This window comes from Mustela nivalis, assembly GCF_964662115.1.
Source record: "Mustela nivalis genome assembly, chromosome: 13".
Taxonomy (NCBI): domain Eukaryota; kingdom Metazoa; phylum Chordata; class Mammalia; order Carnivora; family Mustelidae; genus Mustela; species Mustela nivalis.
The window spans coordinates 33,426,923-33,439,265 of record NC_139032.1 but is presented as its reverse complement, the minus strand read 5'-3'; the positions used below and the strand labels follow the sequence as shown (position 1 = coordinate 33,439,265).

Genomic DNA, 12,343 nt, shown 5'->3' with positions numbered 1-12,343 from the left:
GGAGCTTTAAATCAGTTCTAAAGGATTACTAATCTAGTATTTACTTCTTAAGACATGCTAAAGGAAAATAGCGTAAGCTATCACAAGCAGCATTAGAATCAGGGTGGACAGCCTTGGCCTGGTCCTGGCTCTGCCACGCAAAGGACAATGGTACTTTGGGTAACAGGAGTGCTCAGTGTGTAAACACAGAAGTCAAGCAGTAATTGTAGATGGAATGAAGTATTCTTCATGCTTTGGTGAACGGATTAAAATATCTCTAATCTTGAAACCTATACTTCAGCATGAATGAGAGGACATCACTGTCTAGACTGATTCTACAAAGCTTTATTTTTGGCTCATACAACAATATAAGACCTGCATGGTAAATAAGAACTGAATATACTTATTACTTCAAGACTTCCAGGCTGATTTTAAGATACTCTGTATTTATATAATTTTTGTTAATATAATAATCACATTGAAGGAAATACAAAAATGTTTTCTGGGACATGAAAGAATTTTCTGGGACAATGAAAGAATTCTTAGATTGGAGATATTACCTCTAACACCAAACAGATCAGATTATTTGGGCTATAAAGAATGTCCATACTTTCCCTCATTTTTCCCTTAGTACCTAAAGTGAATGCCAGCAAAAAAATCATTCAAAAGGACATGGGGAGTTAGAGAGGAGAAGGGAGTTGGGGGAAATTAGAAGGGGAGGTGAACCATGAGAGACTATGGACTCTGAAAAACAATCTGAGGGTTTTGAAGGGGCGAGGGGGTGGGAGGTTGGGGAACCAGGCGGTGGGTATTAGAGAGGGCACGGATTGCATGGAGCACTGGGTGTGGTGCAAAAATAATGAATACTGTTATGCTGAAAATAAATAAAAAATGAATTTGAAAAATAAAAAAAAATAAATCTTTAAAAAAAAAAAGGACATTCTCAGACATCTTTAATTTACAGTCACCATATGTCTCTTTCAACACTGAGAGCTAAACATTTGTATCATGACATAAATTTTTATCATGCAAGGCATTTTCCCTTTATTGTCCCTCAGGATTTTAACTCTGGTTGCAAAGAAATTTAATTCTTTGTCATTAGAGAGCATTGAGAAACAAAGTAAATGCTACTATTACAACTGAAATCACCTGCTCTGAGATTAAGAGTGAGGGATACAATGTTAAGATCTAACAGGTCCTAACTTTCAAAAATGATCTGATGCTTCTTGAAAGAGAATTTTTAAGAACTATCAAAGTAGCACAAAATTAAATGGAAAAATAGGTGACATGGTGAGTTACTATAACTTAATACTTGGATGTAGCTAAAGTTTTAACAGGGTTCATTAGGAAAAACAAGGTAGATGAGGAGGAATCTGTGTTCCCTAAGCAGGGTATCACTTGTTGTTGAAAGAATCTGTCCCAAGTTTACAGTAATGCCTGGCAAGATTCCAAAAGTTCTTGAAGTATGAATGTATGAATGAATCAGTGGGGAAAGACCTCGTACCAGTGGAAAAGTTATGTTTGAGCATGGTTTTGTCAGGGGTCAGGGAGGATCCTCACCTTGAGTGTGACTTAGAATATTTATTTTCAAAAACTGCAAAATAGACCTAGGAGGGAAAATGAAGGAATATTTTAGACTTGCTCTGATAAACTGGCAGTCTCTGTAGGCTCCTGAGTAGAGGAGTGACACTTAGATATTTATTTAATATTTCTATGATGAATAGAGCCATTAGATAGGATGATTTGAAAAGAGAAGATCAGAAAAATATTAAGTATAGAAGTAAGTGCACACAAAACCATGCATACAGCCTTAACTTACTGCTAGATTAAATGTGTTCACAGTGGAGAGAGTAAGCAGAGGGATTAAAATATATTAAAATAGGCCACTTACTGCTGTCCATGCATTTCTTTTGCAACGGGCACATAGCCATCCATTACAGATCTCGTGAGAAGGGATACCATAGCAACCTATAAAATAATAGTATGGATCCATGAATTAGGTCTTTTGCATTTTGGTAGTATTATACATTTTAGCACTGAATAAATAAAATCAGAACAACTGCCCACCATAATAGCATTTTTTAAATATTTTATTTTATTTTATTTTTTCCAGTGTTCCAAAGTTCATTGTTTATACACCACACCCAGTGCCATAATAGCATTTCTGATTCTCACTGCTTAAAACAAAACAGAAGTAAGGCTGTCTTCAGAGATACTTTTGGTTCTCATGCCTTATAAAAGGATATCAGTCTCAGGAAACATGAGAATATGGGTCTCAATCATTACTAATACTCACAATAATTATCTGATAATTCTTGAATGGGCAAAATAATTAAATTTCTAATTTATTGGGCCTTGTCCTTTACTCATACAAAATGTATTTCAAAATAAGCTGCAATTCATTAAAGAAAATTTAGGGAAGCTTTAGAATAATATAATAAACTTTGACATATTTTACAAATTAATATAATTTAAAATTACATTTCAAAAATTATGCTTAATTAGCTTTAATCTCAGTGACAGGACAGAGGATGCACAATTCAGTTAGTGATGAAGAGGTATCTTCAGTTCTATTTGTCTATTCAATACATGCCTGACTCAAAATAACTGTGTAAGGCAATAGCTGATGATCCAAATATAAGCAGCAATTATACAGTACCAACAAACATGTGTTACTCTGACTGCCTTTCAAAGGGCTTTGAAAGATTTAAAGAAGTAATTTTTAATATCAAATTTGTATAACATTTAAATGAAAGAGAAAATAACAGAAATATAATTACCAAAGAAAAGCCTATCATAGTTAGCCAAGACTATAAAATGTTTAGTTCAAGCACATGTTTATGAAATACTACAGTTAAATTGTATAGCTTGTACATTCAGGAATCAAAATTAAATCCCAGTTTTCCTGTGAAATGATGCATTGACTGTTATAAACTTAGAAAAATGTGAGGGTGAATGTGTGTATGTGTGTGTGTGTGTGTGTGTGTGTGTGTGTGTGTTACATATTGATATAAGTAAAGAAGGTTGCTATATTTCAAATACATTATGTTAAATCTCTTGGGGAAGCTGATGGTATCTAATCAGTCAATAAATGATAGACACCAAGACTATTTCAACCCTAATGTTACACTGGTGTTTCTCTGGGGTAAATATAGAAGGTAATGCCTCTATTATAACCATCTATGCTACAGAGACCATACATAACTATGTTAGCATGATATATGATTTGGCAAGATCTGGAATACTAAAATGCTTTAAAATAGACTTGCAGTAAAAAATAGCTCCCTTTTCACATTTTAAAGGATTTACATGGCAGGCAAATAAAAAATTATGTATTTGCCATGTATCCCATGATTTGAAATTACCAAATTATGGCAGGTATGGACCATTTCAGGACCATCTCGGTTCCAGGGAAAAACAAATGTAATGACTGTTCTCCCCTTGGAAGGCAACACAGATTTCCTTACCCTCCCAAAGAATAAAAATTAAACTCTATAATTAAATTTAACAAACAATAATTACCCAAATCACTGAAAAAACTGTCCTGTCTCTTTGAAAAGTACAAAGAAAAATAATCATGAATTAATATCAGAGGTTAAAATTAAGTTTTTACAAACTATCTCTTAAAATAAGTAAAATTCAAATGTGCAAAAGGAGCCTCAAAATGTCCCCACATCTGTACAACAAACAAAACAAAACTGCTCTCCACTGATACTGTACAAAACTGTAGAAAAAAGGATTATTATACTTACTCATACTTTTATCAGAAGAAATGTGAGAAAGAATGATCTAACCATTAAGAATGCCAATAGGTCAATGCAATAGATTTGGCAGGGGACAAAAGGGTGAGAAACAAAGACTATGTGAAGCACTGAAAAGCCAGTGATTGATGAATGAGAGATGCATTTACTTGCATGAACCCGTACACAGCACTTTGCACAGGAAATCAGAAGACTTGTTCCATCCTCTTCCAGAAAGGCATTAGGCGGAGAATATTCTATACTTTCTTCACTATAAATAAAACACATCTCTGGAATGAGGGGTTTAGACTTTCCTCCTGGAGTAACCACTTCATCTAATTTTGTCTCCCATCTAGAATCATTTTCTTCATTGCTGCTATCTGGCTGAAAAACACAATATTCCCACATGAGTGAAAAACATGCAAAAAAGTTCATCATTTGTTCTGGTCACTCAAAGCCACTAATAGCTGTTCCATTCACTAACTTCCAGCTTCTGTTCTTCCTGTTGTTTTCCTTGATATAACTATTAGCTTTTTATCAATGTTCCTCTTCAGGCTCCCATCCAGAAGCTAAGCTGTAAAAACAGGAGGACATTCTGTATATCTGCTTGTACGAAAAAGTTGATAACCTGCTAAAACTACATTCTTACCTAAATAATTCAGGCAAAGCATCAATTTTTCTGAGGAATTTTTATTTCTTTATTTACACTAAGTTAGCAGACTTGGTTTCATTTACTGAAAATTTTACCTGGTTACACTTGAAGGAGTATTTTCAAAGACCTCAGTTTTAATCTTTGCAACAGTTTTTAGAGAATTTTTGAAGGCTTTGCCTCACCACAGTTTCAAAACCTCAAGACAGAAAGATCTGGCAAATGTCACTAAATAAGGAAATATAATGTGCAAAATAAAATTGTCATCCCTTACCAAAATATATGAGAAACATTTAACTTAATTGAAACTCTAATTAATGAACTATATTATCTCCAAAGATCTTATATTAAAAAGTTTCCCTATATCTTATAAGTTTAGTGAGAATTTTTTTAATTATTGGGAAAATACACAGGCAAAATATGATATATAAATAAGAGTCAATAAAAAGTTAAATTTTTCCAAGAAAACACAGACATTCAATGACTAAACAGAAAATAGTTTCTCAGTCACAAAGGCCCATCAAAGACAAGTGAGTTAAGTTTACTTCCTCTATTTTCAAAGCTGAACATGTGGCATATCACCCAATTTCATGCCCTGAAATACCTGAACAAAAAAACATTTACTTTACATGAACTCTAAAAGAGAAGCAATCTTAAAATACTTCTGATTCCATTATTGAGACTATAACTCAGGATACAATGCTCACATCAATACTACTTTATTAAAGTAGGTCATAAAGTTCCACCCACACTAGATTCCTGAAGATCACTTTGTCTGAGTTTGTGTTAGAAAATGTGGCCCTCAGTAAGCTAAAATGCCATCAGGATGACATATATGGAATAACATCGATGACAATACTATGCACAGCTAGCTGATGAGGGTGAACTGAACAATCCAGTTTGTATTGAGTCCTGCTATATCTTACACATGTTCCACGTGGGAAGATAAAGAGAAACATTTTAAATGTGGGCACAGAGTTGACAATTATTGAGAGCGATATTTTCAAACACAAAACAGACTAAGGCCAAGTTCTCTCTTTGTAAAACTTCTACTACTGTTAAGCTTTAAGTTCTGTGTTTCTTTCTGAAAAAGGTTGGAACTGCTCCTTGACTGAAATGAACCAAGACTGACAAACGAATCGCTTATTTTAAAATGATAAAGCACCCACCACCAGAGAAGTGGCTTTCTAGTAACACTCAAAAATTCTGTTTGCTATTCTATAACAGCCATGTAGCTACATAAGTACTGATGTCTCCCATTCCATGTACACACATACCTTACAATGATCCACCTGTGTTTCTACAGCCATACAGAAAGCGCAGCAATAAAGAAACCTGGCAGTGACCCCGCCACCGTTATTACCTTGTAGTAGGGCATGAGGAGAGCACAGATGGCACAGTATGGCTCCATTTTGGCCATGGCTGCATTATACTCCTGTTCAGCCACAAAGTTTGGGGACTTTGTCTGCCAAAGGTGGACCAAAGGCTTCGCCCAAGACTCTGTTTCTTCCACTTCCTCCTCAACTGATGGAACCTCAAGCAATTCTTGCAAAACAAGGCACATAAAATGTGAGCATGGGACCCAGAGAAAAACAACCCTGGTTATAAAAGAAGCAAACATTCCAAAGTATCACTGATATTAATGTCGACAGGAAACCTATTTTATCTTTCAAATACATTCTGAGAGAAGCAGAACAAAATGAATGTCCTTTTTATCCTCTTCATCTTCAAGAGCCAGGTCAGATCTGATGGCCAGACAATGAGCCTCCTTTTGAAACCCTCCCCATCCCTGCCAGGAATAACTCCCTCCTTCAATTTCACTACTTCTGTATTCCTACTGCTACTACTAACATCTCCTATGGTAAAATAGCTCATATCTATAAAATTTCCTTCCAGTTAGCAGAGGAATTTGCTGGCCCAATAACTGCCTTACCAATATTTTTAGTTTCCTCACCTAATACTGTATATGGCTTAATAAAAATGTATTAATTGAACTTCATTTAATTAACTTTTGGGTTCAAGAATTCATGACAAATAACATTTACAGAGTAGCTATCATGAGCCAAGCAATACACTGCCATTACATAAATATGAAAAATAATTCTTATTCAAATCTTATTTGTTAAGATAATACTCCCAGAGGGTCAAATCTCTTAAACATGTATATCTATTAACATGCAAGAGGCAGAGATCTACTCCACAAAAATATTATTTTACAAAATTTTATAGAAGGACAGAAAAATACAGAAAGACATAACAGATTAAGAGGAAAAAAATTCTTAATGCCTATAGTAGTGGACATTATATCAGAACAGGTGACAGCAATCACAGCTACATCTAGTACTTAACATCTACAGCTGTGACACATTCTAAAACTCCTCACCACTAGCTGTCATAGTCTAACAAATAAACACTGTGGAGCAATGTCCTCAAGTCCCAAGGCACAGGTGTTTCTGTGCTCCAGCCCTTACCTTGTTGACTTACCTGATTTTTAAAAAGTCAAAGCAGATTTGTTGAGATGGAAAAATAAGAAGAGCTAAATGAAGCTGAAAAGAACTCAAAAGACATCAAATGCCAACTGAGTGAAAGGGAATGTTCCTGCTTCCATGTTGGCAGTGGTGGTATTATTATTATTACTATTATCAATAATGGAAAATGCTTCGTACTCAGCCAGGCAGTGTTTAAAAACAAAAGGTAAGAATCTTAGCCTATATTTGCAAGGAAGTAATCTGCCACTAAACAACGCACACTGCTTCCCCCTCAGTCCCCGTACAATACAGAATAAAGGGCTACCTATGAAGACTTAGATTTGACAAATGAAAGACAGGAGTTGAAGAGCTGACCGGGAATTTGAAATACCATTAAGTCCTTAACTCACCTCTCCCACATACATACTAAAAATGGGATCTAAACAAAAAGAAATCCTTTAGGTTTGAACAGCTACTGCCTCTTCCTGACACAAAACAGATTTATCATATCACTTGCTTTATTATAAAAGGTTGAAACACACAAGATAGATGAACACTTTGGCTGGTCATAAGTTAATGTGGGTAGTTCTCAAAACATTTTTAGGAATACAGGAAATACTACTTAGTTCCGAAAGCCCTAACAACAAAAAAGTAAAGGAGGGCAATTTCTAACATGGAAGCCAGACAGGAGGATGTGGGCAAGCCATGCCAAACCTTGACCTAGGATAGCCTGATTCAAATTCAGCTTTTCTCAAACTTTCTCAACAGACCAGGGAGAGAAACTTGCTCTCCAGATGTCCTTCCCCAAAGATGAGGTTGTACTCTGACCCAACGAGTATTTATCTTATTTGGACAGTCTCTGCGCCAGAATATATAGTGAACACTCTACTGTGTAATCCCATCAATTAAAAGTAGCATGGCAGCAACACTGTACAGCGCCAAGTACAGGGAACTGTTAGTCCAGAGACCTAGCTTTAAATTCAAACCCTTTGATTCAGAAGGCCTATGGCTTTGGGTAAAACAGATTCTCACATAGTGAGAATTCCCTTCTCACTTACTTCAAAGGGCTTTTTTTGTTTGTTTTAATATTAAAATGAAATACTAAATGTAAAACTTCTTTTTTTTTTTTTAAATCTAAAGTGTCAGACTTCTTTGTAAAGTCTAAAGTGGCATACAACTATATATATTACTGTGTAAAATCCATCCAGTCATCTTGTTTTCATTTGCTCTTTTTATCAATTAAATGCTGCAATACTTTATGAGGCAGAAGAGAGTGCATTTAATCACAAGCATATGATGATTATTCACATTTTAATTTAGCTTTAAAAATCAAAAACACTGGCACATTCTTGAAAGTAAATATTCTTTCTTCCTGAAACTTCTTCATCACCCCCTCCATCTCCAAGAACTCTTGCTTACCAAATTGACCCCTGGCATGTTCAAGGATAGACTAATATGGCTATTGTTTTTCTAGATTTATAGCATTCATTTAACTATAAATCTCAATTCTGTAGGGAAACAAGAATGTTGAGGGGAGAGGGAGTCCCTCTGGGATATCTAAAAACGTTCATCAACTCACTACTTCAAATGAAAACTGTCCCTTTCAGCAAATATTCCTATTCCTGGTAGCATTTTAATAAACCTTCATCTACTTACATAAAACAAACAAACAAACTTCCACTTCCAATATACAGAAGAGGAAAATATTTTTTCTATTGCAGCTTTTAAATGTTTTGACATTTGGCATCACTATGCGTAGGAATTTCCTCTCCTCCTCCCTTCTTCAACTAGAGTTGACTAATGAACCTCTAAATGCGTCACTGTACTTTCATTAGTACATAATTATCTCACAACATGATGTATTTTAAAACATGCCATGTAATAGAAATAGATTCTTACATATTTTAAACATCAAATTAGTTCAGGGTGCCTGGGTGGCTCAGTCAGTTAAGCATCCAACTCTTACTTTCAGCTCAGATCATAATCTTAGGCTTGTGAGGTCCAGTCCTGCATCAGGCTCCAGGCTGGACACAGAGCGTGCTTAAGATTCTCTCTGCCCCTCCCCACCCTTTCTCTTCCCATAAATAAATGAATGAATGAATGAATGAATGAATATATATTAATATATATTTGTATATATGTATATCTGATATGTATGTATATATACATATATGTTTTGATATATATTTGTATATATTTGATATATATGTATATATACATATATATCAAATTAGTTCTCACAACATCCTCATAAAAGAGAAGGGCAAGGATAGATATTATCAAACATAAAAAGACATGAACACTATAGGCATTTAATGAATACCAATGTTTTTATTACTAAAATTCTATCCTTTTTATATCAGCATACAAACAATCAGAAGATTGTGCACAGTTCTAAGTCTCATCCTAAATGCCAGTTTGCTGTAGATTCGGGAAAGAGTGAGGCAAATGAAAAATCCTTTGGTATGAGTGCATCAAACTTTGGGAAATGTGTGAAAACACTACCAGCAGTTACTGTATTCCCAACAAGAATGAAAGAAGAGCTAATAGTGTACCAGCGGATCTCAAAGTAAGGTATAGACCTTAAGGTATGTCTCCCAGAGACATACAGCACAATTTCACAAAGTCTGTATAGTCAAAAATACCTTCATTATAACATGAAGACATTATTTGCCTATGTCACCCTGGCAACAATTTTATTAAATCTGTGACAAACATGGGATATATGCATGAAGTACTTCTGCTGCACAATAAAGTTCAATAGTTGTCTTGGGGAAAAGTACATGTGCAATTAGTTGAACTGCAAGTTGAAAAAGCTGTCTCTTTCACAGAAACATCATCTTTACTTGAAAGAATAATTAACAGACAAACTATAGTAAGTTAGACTTGGGTCTGGCAGAAATTTTCATGAAAGAGAACAGAGAAAGCCTGTCATTTTAATAAAAAAAAAAAAATTCAGAGTATTTGTTGACAGTGGCAAATCGAGCTTATAGTTAACTTAGAATTCTGGAAAATATTTTTTCACTATTGTAACCTTGACAGCTTCCCCATACTTAAAGCTGTTTCTGATGGGACTGATGGTGATAATATCAAATATAATTTTTAAATATTATATAAAGAGACCTATACAATTTGGGTATATTTACAAATGAATAATGTTCCAAAATCATGCATGTGTAGAAGGGTTGCTCAAAGTGCAAGACAGACCAGCGAATCTTGAGCTTACTAGAGTACAAAGAGTTCATTGATGTGATTTCAGATTCCACATTGACACTAATCTTTAAAAAACTAACACATGCCAACTTTGGTGTAATGTCAAAGGAGAATACCTATAATTATCTGAAAAGATAATTAAAATATTTTACCCCTTCCAAGCACATATCTATGTGAAGCTGGACTTTCTTCACATACTTCAACCAGAACATAATGCGGCACACTGAATGTAGAAACAGATACAAGAATCCAATTATTTTCTTTTTTTTTTTAAGATTTTATTTATTTATTTGACAGAGAGAGATCACAAGTAGACAGAGAGGCAGGCAGAGAGAGAAAGGGAAGCAGGCTCCCTGCTGAGCAGAGAGCCTGACACGGGACTTGATCCCAGGACCCTGAGATCATGACCTGAGCCGAAGGCAGTGGCTTAACCCACTGAGCCACCCAGGTGCCCAAGAATCCAATTATTTTCATTAAATCTAATATTAAACACCTTTGGGGAAAAAATGTGAAACAATGCCACTTCTCTCTGATTTTTATGATTGGGGATATTGTTATTTTTTATGAAAATTATAACTATTTATGAATTTATTATTGCTTCTTTTAAATGAATTAATACTTTTTAAATGTTCCCTATTCTAAATTCCAGTCAATAAGTATTGATAAGGTGAACCCATAGAAAGGGAAGGGAAAAAGAAAAAGAAGTGAAAGGACATGAAAAGATCAAATGAAACCTCTTTAGGGTCATCAAAACATTTAAGGACATGGGGTTCCTGAGAACAAAAAGGTTGAGAATCATTAACCCACACATGACTATATAACATTCGTCAAAAATATTAGTACCACAGAGTTACTGCTGAACAAATACAGCCCTAACAAAACTAGTGCAGACTCTGTTCTCATAGCCAGGAAAGAATTTTGTAAACTGCTTTCCTTAATCAATTTGTGATTAAAATCAATTTTGTGATTTACACAAAAAGAAAACAAGTCAGTTCCTTTATTAAGGTCTGCAAGTTTTGTTAGCCATAGTAGGAAACAAATTCTATGTCAATAGAACTTCATTTTCTTTTTTCTTGGTGAGTCATGAAGGCAATCTAAACTCACAAAAATGTTCCTGTTACTCTATAGTGAATAAAATACAGTTAAGAAAAGCAGGAGCATAACACAAAGTAGTTCCTTAAATTTACATAAGCTCTTATATAGAATTCGTAGAAGCAGGTTATAACACAGCTCTAGACACCATGTTCTCAGGAACTTTGTCCTGAATAAGGAAATGTAAGCAATGGCTTAGGTGGTCTCCAGTGAAGGATGTCCAGCTCCCTAACAACCACTACTATAATGGGGGAATGGGGAAAAGACATACTACCTTGGATAAATATACTGAAGTAACCTGTTGAAAATGTTACTGCCATAACAAACAAACCTCAACAAATTTAAAAAGACTGAAGTCATACCACACATCTTTTCTGGTCACAATGCTATAAAAATAGAAATCAACCACAATAAAAAGTCTGGAAAGACCAAATATACATAGAAGTTAAGTTAACCAGGTAACAAAAAGAGAAATAAGACAGTACATGGAAACAAATTAATATGAAAACATAACAGTCCAAAACATTCAGGATGCAACAAAAGCAGTTCTAAGGGGGATTTATAGCAATTACAGGCCTACCTCAAGAAGTAAGAAAAAAATCTCAAATAAAACACTTAACCTTATACCTAAAGGACCTAGAAAAAGAATAAAAAAAACCTAAAACCAGCAGAAGGAAGGAAATAATAAAAATTAGAGTGGAAGTAAATTATATAGAAACTAAAAATATAGTAGAACAGATCAATGAAACCAGGAACCGGTTCGTTAAAAAAATTATAATAAAACTGATAAACCTCTAGCCTGACTTATCAAGAAAAAAAGAGAGGGGACCCAAATAAAGAAAATCACAGATGAGAGCAGAGAAATAACAACCAACACCACAGAAATACAAACAATTATAAGAGAATATTATGAAAAACTATATGCCCACAAATTGGACAACTTAGAAGAAATGGATAAATTCCTAAAAACATATAAACTACCAACACTGAAACAGGAAGAAATAGAAAATTTGAACAGACTGATTACCAGCAAAGAAATTGAATCAGTAGTTAAAAAACTCCCAATAACAAAAGTCTAGGACCAGAGGCTTCACAGCCAAATTCTACCAAATATTTAAAAAACAGTTAAGATGGGTAAGGAGGGCACATGTTCTGATGAGCACTGGGTGTTATATGGAACTAATGAATCACTGAACACTATA

General features: G+C 34.6%; 1 protein-coding gene across 23 annotated transcripts in view; it reads right to left on the bottom strand.

The window, feature by feature from the left end:
• The window catches only part of KDM4C (lysine demethylase 4C), a 518,729-nt gene that overhangs the window by 184,095 nt on the left and 322,291 nt on the right, over nt 1–12,343 (bottom strand). For 15 of the 23 annotated variants that reach the window (XR_014301837.1, XM_082695149.1, XM_082695150.1 and 12 more), the window contains 3 exons: nt 5,732–5,913; nt 3,890–4,103; nt 1,871–1,947 (listed from right to left, as the gene is read on the bottom strand). Coding sequence is in view for 15 of the 23 variants with exons in the window: in XM_082695149.1 (XP_082551275.1) it covers nt 1,871–1,947; nt 3,890–4,103; nt 5,732–5,913 (473 nt within the window). In the remaining 8 variants the exon portion in view is untranslated. Of the gene's footprint in view, nt 1–1,509; nt 1,587–1,870; nt 1,948–3,889; nt 4,294–5,731; nt 5,914–12,343 lie in introns of those variants that run through there. The other 8 variants (XR_014301836.1, XR_014301838.1, XR_014301839.1 and 5 more) reach the window with 3 other exon arrangements.